Below are 19221 nucleotides of genomic sequence, written 5' to 3' on the forward strand. Positions count from 1 at the left end.
TAGGAAAGGCTCATAAACAGGTTCTACTTACAAATATATTCCATATATATTCTCAGTAGTTTTCTCATGTTTTGAAATGAATCAAAGCCATTCTGCGAGCTGTATCCTATCTCTGTGCTTTTTTAATGAATTACTGTGATGCACCTTAGAGAAAGAAATCACAGTTTTACTTAGCCTCACTCAAGTTGACTCTACTATATATAAGTAGAGCAGTGATTTTGTTATGAGAAATTTGAAATTCATTGGATAATTGTATTAAGAGCAGAAAAAGTAAATACATATTTTGCCAATATTTTCAATAGTTGATATCATCAAAATGATTACATAGATAATTTCTTGAAAGTAGGTTTGTAGTTGTATGCTTGGCAGTTACTTGCTCTAAAGATGAATTTTATTTTATTTAATCTCTAAAACTGTTGTTCAAATTCTGCTTCTAATTCATTACTTTGAATTGAAAATAGTGTCACAGTAGCAAGTTCTCTTAGGGTGTAAAATGGTATAAAGTAAACCAATAACTAGGAGAGGATACCTACAAAGGTATCCTCTGATACTAGTATTTCGCTTGCTTTTTATTTCACAGAAGGAAATAAGTGGGATTCAGTAGCAAGTGCCATTAGAAGGTTTCAAGGAGTGTCAGTATTTCAATCCAAGTATCTCTTGAGAACGCTGACGTCCTGGGGAGGGATGCTGGGGACCTGGAGGGAAGATTTCACATCCTCTTCTCTCCAAATGTTTGAGTGGACGTTCATCCTTCTGCCACAGCTCTCTCCTACTCTGGAGCAAGACAGCTCAAACTCCAGACTCTGGAGGGGCTGCAGGACACAAGGCTGGGCTGACACCATCTGTGTGCACCACGGGGCTGAGATGAGACTCCCATGCTCCTTGCGCACATGGCAGCGGCCAGCTTGCACAGGCATCAGTCTGGGCTGGGGGTGAGGTGTGAAAAATGAGCTCTTTTTGTACTTTCCTGTCAGTGAGACTTAGCAGAGGTTTTGAACTATTCCCCTACCAGAAGTGGGATGAGCTGCCCTGACCAGCCCGTTTTTCCCCCAGGCACATGTATGTGCCTACATTTTTTGCCTAGAGCTGGTTCTGTGACACATTCCTCCAAGGGAGAAGAGTTACTCTCCGCTGTGTCAGTGAGCTCAACAGCCTCAGGTGATGTTGGGTTCACTGCATGTACAATGTGACTCCTTGAGCATACCCACACTCTCCACTTCTCAGTGATTTCTGTGTGTCTGAAAGCTACTGACCGATAGGTTACCATGTACAGCACTAGAAATGGTTCCATTTTTCTGCACTTTGCTCTTCACACTTATCTTTCAGATTTTTCTTGCAGACCCAGTAAAAAAATTGGAGCATACTTAAGCATGAGAGAACATTTTATTTTACAGCCCTTAAAACTGTCTCAGCAAGTTTTGTCTTAGAAAAGCAGGAAGATTGCTTCTGAAAAAAATGTGATTGATGCATTGTATGCTATATATATATATCAAAGGACTACTTTCTTTACACAGAAAGGTTTTTTTTACAGCTGGCAAGCCAGGACACTTAGTTAATTAGGAGCTCTTGGTAAATATCTCCCTTCCTCCTTAGTAGTTCAGCTGGATCCAAGTTTTCCTATCAGCTTTGTGCAAAGCATAGTTCATCATAATTAGGACACCAGCTGGACTGTAGAAGTTGGGGTCATCTAAACTTCATAAACAGCACCAACAGGGAGTTCATGCTCTAGGTGTTACTGACATATCCAATATCAATTTGAACCAAAGTAATGGAAAAAAATAATTAATATTAGATATACAATCCTAATGTCAAAATTTGAAAGGAATAATTATTCTCTGAACTTAGTTTAGTTCCTACTGAATCAAAGGAGCTAGTCTCCTTTATATAAAAATACTTTGTCCTCTGAATTCCTGAAGTTTTACTAACTTTTTCATGAAACTTCCCTTGCAAACTGGGCTAAATTTAATCTTTTTTTTTTTTTGCAAACACTGAAATGCCAATCTGTTATGAGCTGTTTAAAATCATGTGTTCTGTTTCAACTGTCCACTTGCTTGGACACAATGCTGATTTCAACCTTTGTCTGCTGTATTTCTTTTTCCCTTGTTCCTCCTTCTTGATTAAAAGAATGAAGGCAAGCAGAGCCAGCCACAACATCTGTGTCTCACATGTTTACAAGTCCATTTCATTAGTTCTATGAGCTGTTCGGGATTTATGTGTAGCATTTTGTTAACTAGGTGTAATTGTCAATAGGAAAAGTTTAATCCAATAGGGATTGCAAAAAAAAAAAAAAATCACTTACTTGAACTTCCTATAAAAAATTAATTTCTTTAAACAGGTATTTTGATCCCTGCATTAACAGGGTACACAGTTTTCTTGGAGCCAAGCTCATGGTTCTAGGCATGCATCACACAGTGTTATTGCAAACTTGTCAACTAAATCGAGGGGAGAGATTAATGTGCAGTGTGGTGGCTGGGCATATAAGGTACAGGAATTGGGCTTTAATTTAGAATTCCCTGTATGGCTTGGTAAAAAAGAAGGCACACTGCTGTGGTGCTGGCATTTCTGATGTTTAGAAAAACAGGGCTTGCTCTTCGTTGTGAGTTGTTTTTACTTTTTAAGTTCATTAATTTCCTTGACATGGGCAAGTTGGTTAAAGTAGTGACTTGGTTAAAGTAGGGTTGTTTGGGAAAGCAGGGTTCTTCTGGGAGAGTGAAACTGTATGGTTTATTCTACAGTGAAACCTTGTTTTTTCAAATTCCTTCGCTGCTTGAGATTTAAGCTTGGAGGCTTAGCTGAGCGTTTGGGTGAATACTTTGTTGTTGCTAGCTCTCCTTCATATCTGGCTGTGGGGCATCTTGCAGACAGGCTTCACTTGATAGTCACTTTGTGTGGAAGGCAGCGAGGGAAGGAGGAATGTGAATAGATATAAACTGCTCTGATTCTTTACAATCCACCCAAGGAAAGCTGCCTGGGAAGCAGGTCAGAAAACTCTGGTTTAATATGAAAGGAGAGGCATGAATTTCTTATCATAAAACTATTACCTGAATGAATCTATTAAACCTGAACTCTTCATTTGAAATCAAACGAGGTTTTCTGGAGGGGGAGTGAAAAAAAACCAGACCCACTGGATCTTACTCTAATTGTCATTATATAGGTGAAATACAAAAGGTGAGCTCATTGTGGGGTACAGTGAATGTCTTGATGCTGAAGTTTTTCCTTTTTCTACAATGAATTTCCAAAGATGTTCCACTGGACAGAAAGAGAAGGGTACCTTCTATGCCTTATGTCTTAGATGGAACTCATAGGTTGGCTAATAGGAAAGGAATAAATTTTTTTAGAAAAAGTATTTCTTTACAAATAATTTTTAAATTTTTTTATTAAAGTTAGGATACATACCACGTGCATGGGCTCAAGTCAAGCTCCCTCACACAGATTTTTCTTTCTCTCTCAGATGTTTAACTTCAGAACTTTTGCTTAGTAACGTTTGTAATTTGGAGACAGGTAGGAATTGGATTAATTTTCTTGTTGCCAACCAAAATTTGTACTTCAACAGCAAAAGACTAATTCCCCAAGTTTTCTTCATAGTGATTTATCTCTGTTTACAGATAAAGCAGAACATTGTAATATGGGGCAGATAAAGTGAGAACATTCTATACTCATTATATTTTTAGTAGAGTCAACAGATAAATGCCTGTCATAAAAGAAGAGCAATTTATTGTTAAAATGGGCTTTGATAGCTAGGCATTTATATTCTTCTTCATTGTTTCCTGGTAACCATTTCCAAACGTATCAGCATGATTAATGGAATCTCTCAAATACTTGAGAGATGAAAACTGATCCTTTTCATGCAGAAAAACCAGAAAACAGATTAAAGTTCACTAAAAAAATGATTGTAAAATTTGAATTTGGAACTCCCATCCTTTCCCCTTGCCTTGATAGATGTTTTTATCTTCAAACATTCACGAAATCCATAGATCAGATTGTTTCTGCTCCATCTGAACAACTCAAGATACACTCGATATTATAGACAAACCTAGGTGCTTTACTAAGTCAACTCATTAAGTTTGTTGATGTTTTTGAGGGCTTTGTGTGATAACCCCAAATTCCTTTTCTATTAAAAATTTAGACAATTGAGTAAAACCTTTTTTATGAAAATGAAAAACAAAAGTGACGAATTAAGTTTGTGCTCTCTGTTGTGAATGGAAATTGTCAGGTTGAGGTAGAACCACTGAAGTACCCTATAAATAAATAGTTGCCCCTATAAATAATCTTTTTTTTCCCCCCACTCTTTTCCATGGCATCTGAGTATTTGATTACCTCCAGTGGCCTGTTTTTTCCAGTGTGCTCTGAATTCAACTTTATACCACTGGACGTTGTATTGTCTACTCTTTTGATGTCCTCTAAATGAAATATTTAAATTGAATAATAGTGAAGCTTAAATGCTCAGTTTTAAATAGAATGGATTGAAAGTTAGAAAATAAAACTGAGCAGACTTAATGTGTTTTTATATCGGAACAACAGGCTTCTCTTTTTTATTTGCTAAAAAAGGTTATAAGCAGTGGCTTATTGTATACAGGAATGATAAAGTGCTGCTTAAGCATCCATTCACACAACTCTGTTTTTTGGTGAGGCAACAAGACTCAAGACCAAAACATGCAAGGCAAAAAAAAATTTACTGAAAATTTGACTCTTCAGACTATGAAGTACAGTGCCTTTGTCCAGCAAAGCACTGAAGTCCATGCTTTTCTTTAAGCTCATGAATTCATTTGATCTAGTGAGAAAACACTGTTGACACACTTGCCAGGCTTTTTGGAAGATGCTACTTGCATTTCTTCATGCCATGCAGGATGAAGCCCTGACTTAAAGAACACGCTGTCCAGTTCTGATGCTATTGTTATCCTGCTGAAGAAAATGTTTTAATGTAGCAATAGGAATGGCTTCTGACATTTTCTTTGTTCTGAGTGTTTGCTCACAGCAAAAGGAACCCTTCTGTGGACACACAATAGCTTGATGATTAGAGTACTCAGCTGAAGAGGAAAGAACATAGGTTCAAATGCTTGATCCAAACCAGACAGAGCAGGGAACTGAACCTAACCCTCTAGTGTTAGAGATTAGGGTATTCCACTGGGATAACAGCAAGCCAGGTTTCAACTCCCTGCTCTGTCTGGTTTGGATCAGGGAGTTGAACCTCAGTCTCCTCCATCTCAGCTGCGTGCCCTCATCACCAAGCTATTTGGCCAAGATGGGATAGGTTGTTTTGCTCTTAAAAAAAAAAAAAAAAAAGGCATAAAAAAGCTGATTTTGCACCAGAGTAAAACATAAACTACCCAATCCTGACTATTTCCACATGATGGAATTGTTGTTTCCTGGCCAGGCTGAGAGAGAGCTACTTCGTGGCCACATACCAAGAGTGCCAGAAGCAATAGGAAGATATAAAACCCTTCTGTCCCTGCAAATGCAGCTAAAGATGCAGAGATTCAGCCATGTTATCCACATGGCTTTGGCAGAAGCAGAGAAAACAAAATCACCAGAAGCCAGTTCAATGAACGCCAGAGCTATCTCAGTGAATCACAGCTTTGTTTGGTGGAGAATGGGGGAGGAAGATTAATATTCTGTCAGTGCTGTTGGAGGTGTCTGTGTCAGTGCACAGGCTGCAAGTTTGCTTGGAACTTCAAGCAGTTTTTCTCTCCACTGGTTTCCATGTCTCTCTTCTCTCCCTTGATTTTCTACCTGGTTCTCTCCAATTTCCATGCTTTTCTCCTACTTTCATTGCCCTTATCATATATTCATGTTGTTTCCACAAAAATTGTTCTGGCTTAAGCTCTAGTCTCTGCAATGACACACATAATTGAAACTTGTTAAATCCTCTGCAAATGTACTTATATCAGTTGATAGAAATGGATGGGTTGTAACTGTTTGCCTTTTTCTTGTAATCCACACATACATGTTGAATTTCTTGATCTAATCCTAGGCATTTTTAAAGGTTTAATTGTTTAGGGTTTTTTTTTTCTGCTCATTACATTCTCTTTTTTGCCTCCTGGTTTTAGCCAGCAGTAGAACACCAAGTGATTTTTGACAATCTAGCATGTGAACCCTTTTAAAGTCATCTGCATAGGGCTTGTTTACCTTAGTCATGTGAAGTTCACAGACTGAAAGTCTGTATGCGTTGGAATTCACAGTATTTGTTGTCTGTAGGTATGGAGCATGGCTTCTTAGCTTTGAATAAAAGTTTTTTACATTCATTCATTTGTAATGGAAAATGACCTCTGCATACTAAATCAGCATTAGAATATGTGTATTTATACCAGAGAATTATTCCCAGTAGAGTTAGAATGGAAATGTGGGGTGTGTGAATTACAGAGTCATTATTTCAGTTGCCTTCACCAACAGGCAAGCACTGTTGCAAAATGTGTGGCTACAAGTCAGGTTAGTATTCAAGAAGGACTGAGTTGTGCTGGGTCTGAGCATTTGGGATGCTGCTGTTGTACACTCAGATTGAATTTTCCCCTATCACCTTCAATACCCAGGGCACAAGTTATAAAGCAATGTCTTGTTTCCCTCTCTCTCCATTCACTCAGCAGCACAGAGTAAGACACCAGAGAACATAGCTGGTGTGTTTCTATTGCTGTGTTATCAACAAATGAGATTCCATGGCCTGCTCCAGAAACTGTACACACACACTGCCCTAACTGCCTACACTGGCTCAGTCTTGCAGCATGCCATGCCATGTCAGCCTGTGTAAAAAATGGGGTCATGTTTGTTTGTAGACCATGCCTGATGTCTGGAGGGCATGATAGGGTATTTCTTCCTCTCTGTTTGTTTCCTGTAGAGTCCCACAGTCAGTAAGCCTGACTGGTTTTCACATTTCAATAATGTGAAATGTCTCCTCAGCCCTTTCAGATATTACCTGTTAGTACCAACTGGTCAGCTGATTCTGGGGATCCTGGTTGGCATTACACTTCATGACAGCTGCTGAAGCTGACAGGGTGGGCTTCTGCACAAACACAAGGAAATCCAGTCCTTGGCATGGCTGCAGGATATCCTTAGTTGAGTACCTGACTGAATGCTGGACATGCACAGAGGAAACAGGCCACACTGTACCCAACGAAAACTCACCTACAGTGTAGTGGTTCAGTGAGGAAAGTGTCCTCCTAATCCCTAATGGAGTGTTGTCATGGAATTGGATCTTTCTGCTGTAAAGCAACCCAAGGCACTTTGTAATCAAACCACACACTGTAAACTGTTTTAGATGAAGTCAGCTGCATTGCATCCTTCCTGGCAGACACTTTAGAACCATAATTACATTAATCTCCATCCTTAATTTGCTCCATTGTGCTTCTGTCATTGTAGGATCTCTGCTACCAAGTAAGATGTGTTCATTTCCTCAGTGCTTACTGTAAATTTCAAATTAAGCATGGTTAGTTCTCAGTTGCCTGCTTTTTGTGGGATTAAATCCAGTTCATCATTACTTGAGCATTTAGTTTATTATTGTTTAATGAAGTACACAGTACTACATTTGACTTGGAGGATCTGTTCCAAACAGAGGTCTATTTGCAAAGGAAGTTGGTTTGAGAACCTGCTGTAGCTACAGAGACCTCTATCAACCCTGGGTAATGTTGAATTAGGAGTGGGCCATCATCTTTAACTTAAATAAATAGTGTCTAATTATTAGAGCCTGGACCTTGTCAGTCTGTCATATTCCCACCTCTTTCAACATTTCATTCTTATGTAAGAAGAAGGGCATTTCATTCTTATGTAATTTTATACCTTGTAAGAGTTCCATATTGAGGATTTGTAAGTTGTATTTATGTTTTTTGTATTAGTCATCTTACAGCTTTTTGTCTAGCAAAGGATGAGCCAGTGAGATTTGAAATTATATTTGCAGAGGAAATCGATCATGTTTAATGGAAGGTGTCCAGAAAGGTAACACGATTGCAGATCCCAAATTAAAAACTGCATAAAGAGAAAGGGAGACTTTTGTGATGCCAGGTTTCCAAGGACTGTTTCATTCCACAGTGTTCAAGTAATGCTTTAGTGGTACTTACTGACTCTTGTTTCACTTCAGCTACTTCCAGGATTTCCATTTTATAAATCTCTTTTAATCACTGCTGTAAAAATCCATTCTGATTAAATCAATTCACTATATAATGTTCCAAAAAATAGCCATGCCTGCCTGCCTGCCATTAATTCTAGCCTCCCTCCGTATTGCATATCCAATTTCTAAATCTGTTACTTGCCAGTTATGGAAGGGAGGGAGAAAAAAGTAATCAGGTAAAACTGGTGAAAATTTGTGTCTTAATGTGAGTTCAGTACTCACAGGTATGAGCAAAATAAGGCAAGGGCAAAGACTGATGTTTTACATGACTGCTTGCAATATTGCTAGATCTTCTTCCTCCTTTCTGCTCCTCCCTTCCCCGTCTTTTTTTTTTTCCATCTCATCCCCTGCCATCCAACAGTATGCTTTGGGCCCTGTTAGTACTGACTTAGTTTTGCTTTTGGTGGTTCTGCCACTGCTTTTATTTCCAGATTCAAGAGACACCAAGTCACTACTTCTGTGAAATACTCCATTTGTGTGCCACAGGTTGGCATTGCTCTGTACCATCTCTATTTGTTCTTTTTAAAAAACAAAACAAAACAAAAAAACAACTGCCAAAACAAGCAATGTACAGTGTTTCAAAGGTCTGTTTGAAAAGATCCATCATGCACAAAAAGGTATCTGTATGGAGTGCTAATCTTCCATCTCCATCCATCCTGTATTATGTATACACATGAGAATCACATGTGGGCATGAAGGTACCACTCTGTGCACAGGGACTCTTAAAGAACTACTCTAATAGGAATGTGTGCTGCTGACCCAACAGCTCTGAATTTCCTTCTTCTGATTTAATGGCCAGTGGTTGTTACTGTCTGAATAATGACCTTTTTTGCAGCTTTAGATGATAGTGGGTGCTTTGAGGATTTTCAGCTTATGCTTCCAGTGGTAAAAGTCTCAATAAGAGACAGCCAGAGAAGTTAAAATCAACATCAGTTGGTAGAAAAGGCTGTTTTTCATGAAGGTTTCCAAGGAGCAGGCTGCTTAGATTAATTAAGTAATGTGAAAAACATCCCCACTAAGTCAAGTCCCCATAGTTCAATTTTTCCATCAAGAGACCAAAATTATGCACCTGATTTCTGAGGTCACTTCCATAATTACATCAACATACATTCTTTGTAATGGCTTTTCCTTTTTAATGGTTATTTAAATGGAGGTAATTAAATATGTTTTCTTTCATGCCCTTCTCCTGAGAGGAAACATAACAACATGATGAAAATACAAGTAAATGGGAAGTAATAAATGTCTACTGAAAATAACTGCATTTTTACTCTCTAAGCAGTATTGATTGCTAATTGTTAAGACTCTCAGAGTGATAATGAGGAGATTCAGTCATGCTATATAAAATGGGATTCCAAAATATTTCAGTTTAATAAGCTATTCTTAAAAGTGTTGCTGCAGTCAGAGGTACCAGCTGTTTATCTCAAGTCCAGGCAGTCATCAAATATGGTATATAAAGCAGAAGTATAATGTTTTGAAAATCAGATCTAGTTGCTTTTCTCTTCTACACATTTTTGGGTACCTTTCTAAATTTTGAACACTTCTCTCTGTGTCCTAATCAGTGGGATGATTGAGTTCTGTCACTGTGCCAGCACTTCAGTTAAATGCTTTGTGTTTCTTCCACTGGAGCTTGACCCACATGGCTGCATTGCAGGTTGTGCTCAGCCTTAGGGGATGAGCCTCTAAAGGCTGCAAGCTGGCACTGGCACAGAGACTGTGAATCTAAATGCTGAGAAGGTGAGATCCTTCTCAGCATACTGAGACGTCTTTGGCCTCTAAAAGTGAAGTAGATATTGTAGGCATTGACTGCCAAATAGAGATATCAGTTTCCTTGTATCCAGTCAAACAGCAGAGGCACAGCTCCTTATGATCTGAGTTTGTAGACCTTTTTTCCTATTTGCAGTCAAACCTAGAATAATAAAGGTCTACAAGAGAATGTTTAAGACTGGCAAATAAGATCCAAAGACTTTCTCAACTTTAGCATTGATTTTTGGCTGGATGGCCTCTGAAAGGATTACCATGTTTCAACTGATTCATCTCTCTGTGTTGTCATAGTGACATCTCAGAGCTGTTAGCCAGAAGGAATTAATTTCTCAAAAGTCTTTAATAGAGGGAAAACCAAACTAAAAAGTAGTCATCAGAAGTTAGCCATTTCACATTGCCTGTCTTATGCTTTGATGATCTGAAACTATTTTCTTATTCTTGTTTAATAATAATAGTACAGGAACTGAAATAAATGTAATGGACTGTTTTTCCTATCAACAAATGCCCTAGTCTTTGTCACTCAGTTGCCTGCAAAAGCTGCTTATAGGATCTTGTGTTTCTGCTATGAATATTATCCCTTCTTTCTTCCACATTTACCCAAAGAATAGGAGAGTAGTTAGAGCCTAAATCTGTTTGTAGCACAGACACATACAGAATTAATCACAACCTGTTTAACACTACCAGGGAATATAAGTTATCTGTCTGGGCTTCCTCAGTTAATAGGGAAGAAGTGAAACATTTTAAGGGAGATTCTGCTCTATTCTAAGGAAAAAAAATCTCTCAGGTAGTTGGGATGAATGCCTTCTGAATGGGTTCCTTTATACTGAACTTAAATAACTATTGTGGGTGAGACATCTCATTTCAGCAAGTTCAACAAATCCCTCTCAAAGAACTTTGGTATGATATGAATGTCTAAGGTTGAAGGGTAGAGCTTTGGGAGAGCATTCTTCGTTAACTCTTTAGTGTGTGTGTGTCCCTTGAAATTAGAACAGAAAGATAATTTAAAAATAGTAACAACAAATTAAATACATGTTAAGAATTGAAATCTACTTCTGCATTTGTTGAGAAATAGTGCTTCTTTCTTGTAAGACATGGAGATCTGGGGCTACAAAGCAATGGATCAGTAGCCCCCTACAGCTAACATCCATTGTATTCTATTTACTTATTTTTGAATTTTGGGTAAGGACATATGAAAGAAGATTTGTCTCTGAGCTTAATTTAATTCTTTTAAATATTATGAATATTTAAGAGAAAAAATAAAATTATTTTAAAAATTGTAGTACCTGAGGGATGTTAGCAAGGAGAGGTAATAATGTCCTCAAGCCTTCAAGGATACAAAATAAGAAGTAGATAGTCTTTGTCCGTGAGAAGTTACCAGCAGCTGCAGTGAGGAAAGACTGAAATGAGGCATAGAGTCATGGAATCAGAGAGTTCTTAAGACCTGGAAAGGACCTCTAAGATCATCAAGTCCATCTGTTAAATAAAATTATAAAGGCAGTGACTTTGTCACTGTGAGACATGGTTTGAGAGCATCATTTTTAGTATTCAGCAGCATAACAACTTCCCAGGCTCATATTTTGAAGGATATTTTTTCTTTTTTTTTTTTTGGAAAGGGAGTCAGGAAGAGCTCAGGAAGTCCTCCAAAAAATGAGGAGGTCCCTCAGCATGTCTGGACAAACACAAACACAAACTTGTGGTTCACATGGATCAACAGAAATTAAGTCATGACTATACATTTATGTGTGTATAGAATAAATGTCCAAGAAAAAAAAGTTTTATTCTATTGTCTACTGTGCCAGGATAACCAGCACAACTGAAAAATTTTGTTAAATTTATTTCTTCTGTATAACACTGTTTTTCAGTGAAATCAAAGGTACAAATGAAGCATAATAGTTCTGGTCATTCTGCTTTTAGGCAGATCAAAAACTTACTTGGAGTCTTTAGAGGAATTTCAGTGGTCATTGTATTTGAGTGCACTACTAAGCTTTATGTTCATATTAGCAAACAGGGAATAAAAAAGAAACTTTAGATTTGCTAATTGGAAGTTGTCATGCCTTTAATAACTTGAGTGACTGACCCAAGACAATTTCCTCTCTTGCAGTTAGATTAATGTACAATCCCTTTTAAGATGGTAAATCTTATCTCTTGGATTCCCATTTTTACAAAAATGAACAAAATGCTCTTCTAGCTATAACTTCAGATATATTGTAAAAGATAATCTTTCAAGACAGTAGTAGATTATTATCAGCCAAGCAGGGAGCTCCAAGGCACTAGGGTGCATATTTTAGAATGTTTGTGGAAAAACTTCCCACATATTTAACTTCAAAAATCCATTCCCAGTGCTAAAAGTAGTTATATGTATAGAGAGATGTGTGTATATGAGAGATATAATGCACAATGCTGATTCTCCGATTTCCTTTATATTATAGCTGAAATGAGGTGTTTGTGTATTCCTGTCATTTGTTGTATGTATTTGTTGCTCTAAGGTTTACTCTGGGTAACACTATCTTTAAAGCAAACACTTCAGTCTGCATTCTGAACCTGTATGTTAACTCCATGTGGTTTCAGCTTCCACCCTTTAACAACAAATTACTATGTATGTAAGCTGTCAAATCCACATAGGACAGGCAGCTGGAGAAGAAGAAACTGAAGCCTATAGACCAGAGCAAGAAGCATAAGGCTCCCACAAGAGACTAGTCTTTCCCTTTCTGTATTTAGCCCAATAAGAGTGAATTATTCATTACAATCAAGCTAAAGCTCCTCCAGTCTTGCCATCCACAAATTTGTTGAAAAATTAAAGCTCAGCGTGAAGCCTCCAGAGAATTATTCTGAGTTAGTAACACCTGCAAAGAACAGAGATTTCACTGTGGGGTAAATTGCTGTGTGATTGCCCACACGTCAGCAAAACTTATAATTGGGAGAACCTGAATATTTTCTCTGTATTTGACCGATGAGGATTTTGTGGGGTGTCATTTTACGTTAAGTAGTAGAGTTGTAATTTAGAATGTTTCACAGCAACTGATTGTGTTTGTTTTAACAACAATTTTTGTATTCTATGAGATTTCTATTGCTGTCAGCTGTTATTGCAACTTCATGAAATACACATTTAGAAACCTTTCTTATTCTTAGGGAAAATTGTCAGAGACAGGCTTTAAACTGTGGAATTTTCTTCCTGCAATTTCTTGTGAATTTAGAAGTTGATACCTTCCCCTGCTTAGCTGTATCTCATAAATGGCAAGCTAAGTGAGGATTTTGATCTCTATATCTGTAGCATATGTACACTCAGCAGCTCCCCGGACAGCAGTGGAAACTACCTAAAGCAGATTTTTGTTTCTTCCAGATGTTTCAGAATTATACTCATAAATGGTGGAGCTCCTAAATCAAATTGGACATTATTAACTATCCAAAAAAAGGACAGAGAAAGAAAAAAGTCAAATTGCCTTTGCTCCATGTTGCGCTGCATTGTTACATGCTGAGGTCTTTTTTTCTGCATTTTCCACAAGTCCTATATCAATTCACAACTTAAGTCTGGAGCAGAATTTAGGCTTCTGGCTGATGTTGGTAATAACAGCTCCAACACAAAATGAATGAAGCTCATAACATTCAAGACAGGCCTACGTGGAGATCCTCAGAGAGACTTTTCAGCTGTCCTCTGAAGGGAACCAGCTCTGGCCCACAGTGCTGTCCTTGCTAGCAGGAGGGAGCGCTGAGCTCAGTGGGTTACTCAGTGCTGGTTCCTGCAGGGTGGCATGCTGGCACAGCTGGATGTGCCTGCTGCACAGGGACTGCCTGCCTCTGCCTGCTCGTCTCTGGACAGATGTGCTTTTGTGGCTCGCAGAGTTGTGTGACCTCATTTAAATGACAATACACAGTTTGCTTTCATGGCTGGAATGCCTGAACCTAATTTGGCAGCAAAATCTTTGCATTAGAGAACATGCACTGAATGGAACCTGTTGGTGCAGTTTTCTGTCCTTCCCTTATTAATATCTTGTCACCCTTCTAGCTTTCGTCCCTTTCAGGGAAAATTGAAGTGCTTGCTTCCCTGAACTCAGACTTATAGCTGCTGGATTGTTTGGTTTTGGTTTTTGGGTTTTTTTTTTTCATTTCTTTTTTCTCTTTTTTCCAGTTGTGACAGAAAAACCCCACAACTGATAAAATACTAAGGAGAAGGGGACATATCTAACAGAGCGACAACTGCTTTCATATGTGTACTTTTAGTGCAGTGAAACTTTCCTCAGTGAATTCCTTTTATATACCTTTTACAGTTACTGAAACAAAATATCCTTGGTGCCAAAGGCAAGGAACTCATAACTACATGAATGTGTTAGGCAATAATATCTAGTGGGTACTCCTGCTGTACATAATAGCTGAGCTATTCTGACTGCAACACAAGGGCTAATGTAACACAGGTTTATTTCCTTGGATCAACATGGGATGTATTAAAAAATAATTTGCTGGGCAAGATGAAGCTTTTCGGGCTCATGTAGTCCTACTGCCTGCTCCAGAGGTTGCTGAGAAATGTAGTAAAACACAAAATCCCTACTGACTAACTAATCTTACTTTTCCACAACACTTCAAAGTATTTCCCTTTTTCATATTGAAACAGAGCTGCAGTAAGTGGCTTCCAGCACAGAATTGTCTTTGAAAGTCCTGCCGTGGGCTCTAGCTTCAAGCTTGTAATCTCCATGTCACTGATCATGGATCATCCTATACTTTAACTCAGCTATTTGGAGGGTTAGAGGAAGACCTGGTGTTTGGCTCAGGGCTCTAGGGAAGAGGAGAGGAAGCAGGTGTATTGTATAAACAAACCTCCATGTGTCAACATCCATGTGCTTGTCAGAGTAATTTATCTGCTCCAGCTGTGCTGCTTGAAGAGGGGATCTTTCAGTATCTATTTATCTGACATATTATGTGTCTGAAACATGCTGTCAGTTTGTTTCAGAGAAGAACTTTGTAGCATGGGGAATGTGATTATGAGGAGGATGATCTAACATCACCACAGGCTCTCACAGTATGAACCAAAGTACCAGCTAACAGCAGCTGATTGGGCTAGGTGCCATGTAGGGCTAGTTAACCCCTGTCCAAGAAGGACACAAGGAGTTATTTCACAGAGAGGAAAACCAATGTATTGAAAATATGTGTGTCAAGAAAGCCAGTGGAAAATAAGAGGAGCGAAAGTGGAAATCTGAAATAGGTATTGTGTTGTCAACTTCTAATCCATGTTTCTGTCTTCTATAATGTACAAACTTTTATGGCTTCAAAGCTGTTTTTTTCAAACTGTGACACACATGTTAAAGACATCTGAAAGAAGAAAAAAATAATGGCCAAAAATTAAATAAAAGGACTCAAAGTATGCAAAACAAATTCACACTTGCTTCAGTTCAAAGGGTTGTTTTTTTTAATCCTGCTCTGTTACGGATATGAACCTGAATTTAAGTTCTTTTCTTTGAATTATGTTATGAACATGTCCACAATTTATGGAAATTTGTGTACAGGGAGTAATATCTATCTCAAAGTCTAAACTATTGTTGGAATAAAAAAAAAAAATCTCATTTTCTAGGTTGTCCTGGGGCCAAGAAGAATGAGTTCCTAACAAGTGTTTTGGATGCATTGTCCACAGATATGGTGCACGCAGTCTCTGATCCATCATTGTCTTCCAGCCGGTGGGTTTCAGATCTTTTTGTGTGTCTTTAAAAGGATTCCTACAGTGGTGAACAGATTGTTCAGGGCTTTGAGGAGCCTGCATAAAGGGTGGATTTCCAAGAACCTATCTAGGAGAGTTTACTTCAAAATTACCACTGTGGACTGTTCACTAAACAGAGATACACTTGACAGATGAATTCCCAGCAGGGCAGCTCAGGGTTTATCTGTAGCTGCTGGTGCAACTGTGTGTCAGTCTTTGTTCTCCTCTCAAGGCTTTATTTCTTGAATGTGTGCTACCTTTCTAATTCATATTCTTCCTAGTTGCTTGCAAAACAGACCAATGCTGTCAACAGTCACAGGTAAAGTTAAAAATGTGTAAGTGCTGTCAAACTTAGGGCATCTGTGGGTCAGGTACTTATCTGAGGAGATAGCATTTATTTTTATAGCTTATCCTGTAATTCAATACATTTAGGTGTTGTAGCTCTAAGAGAATCCATCATGGGTTGTAATTGGAGCTTTGGTATTTGGCAGTGCTGATTGTTGATCAACCTCGGTTACTTCACACATTTTATGCATCTGCTGACTATGAAACAGTCTTTTTCTCTTTTATTTCTCTCTCCCCTTTTTTCTGATTTGGGAAATTTAAGGAGAAAGCACTGTTTGCAGAGTATGATGCTGTACTCAACAGGGTTTCAGAGAGTACACTAAAAGCAGATTCTAGCCCTTAGTGTAAAATTGAACATATTGTTGGTCAAAGTGAAAAAAAGAGAGATTCACTACAAGTTAGTGTCCAAAACCAGGGAATATTAGATAACAATGGTGATGGCCATCTGAAAGTGATGTAACTATTCTGAAATAAAGGCATTCATTATCAGAATTAAGACTAAATTATCTTTTTTTCTTGTTCCAGTGTTTCTGAGCCTGATCCAAATCATACTCTGGAAGAGAGAGTCGTTCATTGGTATTTTAAACAGCTCGATAAAAATTCCAGTGGTGATATCGGCAAGAAGGAAATCAAGCCATTTAAGAGATTCCTAAGAAAGAAATCAAAGCCCAAAAAATGCGTGAAGAAGTTTGTGGAATACTGTGATGTGAACAACGATAAGTCCTTGTCAGTTCAAGAATTAATGGGCTGCTTGGGAGTAACAAAAGAAGAAGGTAAAGCAGAAACAAAGAAACGCCATAGTAAGAACCTTTTCTCTCTGTCTTTTTCACTAAATTCTTCAAACATATGAAGCTTGATATTTATATGTGCCTCAGTTATACAAAATGCACCTGTCTGCAGCTAATGCAGCTGTTGCTTAGGGAAGATGGCAAGAAAGTTGCTTCTGGATCACTTTGCTCCAACAGAATCAAAAACTTCCCGTTGATTCTAACCATTAAATGTATTATGGTAGGAAACCTAAGAAGATATAATAACAATCTTCAAAAAGCCAGTTTAGTGTTAGTATAGAACTGTGTTCTGAGTGAGTGGAAGTATCACACTCGTGCTTTTTGGATTCCTGGAAGGAAGCACATGGTTGAGCTTTCTAATGAAATCTCATTTCTCAAATATAGTTTAGAGATGCAGAGAGGAATGTGGTCATCTGCCAGACAGGTGGAATAACAGCTAATAAACAGCCACCTTACCTTGCTGCCAAACTAGTAGGAAGGGGAACAACTAACTTGCAGAGCTCAATCACACAATTCCTGAAAATGAGAAAAAATTTAAAAAAAACTAGTTCTAACCAGCAGCAGTAGATCCCCATGCTTTAAGAAGTGGTGGAAGAATGAATATAGGTACTGGTTTTCTCTGGTACCTTAAAATGAAGCGAGGACAGTGGAACAAAGGTCTCATTGGTTGTGTTCAAGTCTAGAAGAGGAAAGGCAGAAGAGGTCTGCATTTTACTAATGAAGTAAATTGTCTATGGCTCGCAGTAACAGATCTCTCAAAACAAGTATTGAGCAAATCCAGAATTTTTTTCCTAGGGCTTTCTTTTGTGGACCTCATAATGATACCTTCCAATTTTCATTTAGATGATGAAGGTTAAAAAAAAGAATATGAAAGTGGATGAATTTTAGTATTTTTATATTTATCTTTATCTATCTGACTTTTGGTCAGATAGATTTTTTATCTATGAATGTGGAAAGTGAAACAATTCTGTCCTGCTGCAGCAGGCATTCTTTCTTAGGACTTGTTGTGGATGAAATTTTGGTCCGAAATCACTACACAGGCAGTAAAGGAAAGCCATAGCAAGACTGAAAGCAAACCCCAAGTTTTTTTTGTCTTCATATTCCAGTAGAAAACCCCCAAAATATTAGGATAAACTGTTTCTTTTGGAAATGAAAATTGTAAGAGGCATGAAATCATGTGAAGATCACACACAGATTTGGCTGAAGTAAAAATTGTGACTACCACAGCCGAAGTTCTGTAACAGATCTTCTGCAAAAATCTATTCAATAATGAGAACATTCAACTTTGGAAGGAAAAAAAATCCCAGAAGTTTGTCATTGGAAAACTAATGGCATCCAGTTGGAAAAAAGTTCTTAACCAAATCATCGGATTGCTTTACTAGAAGTACATAGTTTTAAGGACAGGACAACAAAAATTACTTTTGTTGGAATACCATTATTCTGTTTTGTTTCTTTTACTTGATAATTAAAAATTCCTTTCTGATACTTCTTTCACTTGCACAAATGAAAGCAATTACCACTTCGCTGCAGTTAGAGTTACATCTCTAGGAAAATATGAGATTCTTGTCACCTGAGGTGTCAGAATTACACTAAGGAAGTGGCTCTGTATCATTTCGTGTGAGTCTCAAGTTTCTTGTGTGAGAATAATTTGAAGCAATATAAAAGCCAGAGAGTTGTAAAGCAGGTTTTCTGATGGGGTTGCTAGCTGCTGTAGCATTTTTCAAGGTCCAGTTTTTTTTCTCTAAGTTCCAGTACAGCTTGTCTGACTCACAGACTGACATGGAAAACCAAGACAGCAAGTTCCTCCCTAGTCTCACAAGTTAGCTTGGGAAGATTCGTGGGCTAGCAAATTCATTAGCTTTTTGGGGGTTTATTTTTCCCTATTTGGGGGACTGACTTTGAATCTAAGAAATTTTAAAAAACAGTGATAATCCTGTCCTTTTACAGATGCAATGTAAACAATGTTTTTGGTTTTTAGAACTGTTTCTGTGATACCTTTAATCTTTTATCTATTTTTTATCTTTTATCTTTTGCTTTGTAGAACTGTTTCTGATATCTTTAATCAAAGTGAATGCTTTCCATACACTCTGCTTGTCCGTGCTCCTTTACTGCCAGGGATAATAGACTATATTTACCACTAAAGACTTAGTAAGTTTGAAATGCTCAACCTTGACCTTAAGCAATCTCCTAAGCAAATTTGACATGTTTACTGGCAAGACATGCTCTTGTTCAACTTTCATATAACTCCTTGAAATAAGCAATACCTGTATTGAGGAAAGAAAAAAGTAGCTGTGTCAATGAAAGGTCTGAAATATTTTTTCTCATTTATTGAAAGCTGTGCACTTACCCTGCTCTAAAAATTAGCTTTTCAGAATGAGGGCTTCAGTTCTTGAGGATAACTAACAAACCATATTTATAATGTTTTCTTTTCCTTCCTTTAGCAGTCCCTAGAACCAACACTGAGAGCACTTCATCCAGCAGGCAGGTGGGTACTAAGGAGAGCAAGATCTCCATTTCTGCCTCTCCTGGAAGAATTTCTTGGGGTTTTA

At 37.9% G+C, this 19221-nt stretch overlaps 1 protein-coding gene across 3 annotated transcripts in view; it reads left to right on the forward strand.

Moving 5' to 3' along the window:
* The window catches only part of SMOC2 (SPARC related modular calcium binding 2), a 137177-nt gene that overhangs the window by 113854 nt on the left and 4102 nt on the right, over positions 1-19221 (forward strand). Inside the window, exons 10-12 of one of the 3 annotated variants that reach the window (XM_058801730.1) lie at positions 15417-15519; positions 16410-16684; positions 19114-19157. In XM_058801730.1, the coding sequence (XP_058657713.1) occupies positions 15417-15519; positions 16410-16684; positions 19114-19157 (422 nt within the window). The remainder of the gene's footprint in view (positions 1-15416; positions 15520-16409; positions 16685-19113; positions 19158-19221) is intronic. The other 2 variants (XM_058801731.1, XM_058801732.1) reach the window with 2 other exon arrangements.

The sequence above is a fragment of the Ammospiza caudacuta genome, chromosome 3, assembly GCF_027887145.1.
Source record: "Ammospiza caudacuta isolate bAmmCau1 chromosome 3, bAmmCau1.pri, whole genome shotgun sequence".
In the NCBI taxonomy this organism is placed as follows: Eukaryota; Metazoa; Chordata; class Aves; order Passeriformes; family Passerellidae; genus Ammospiza; species Ammospiza caudacuta.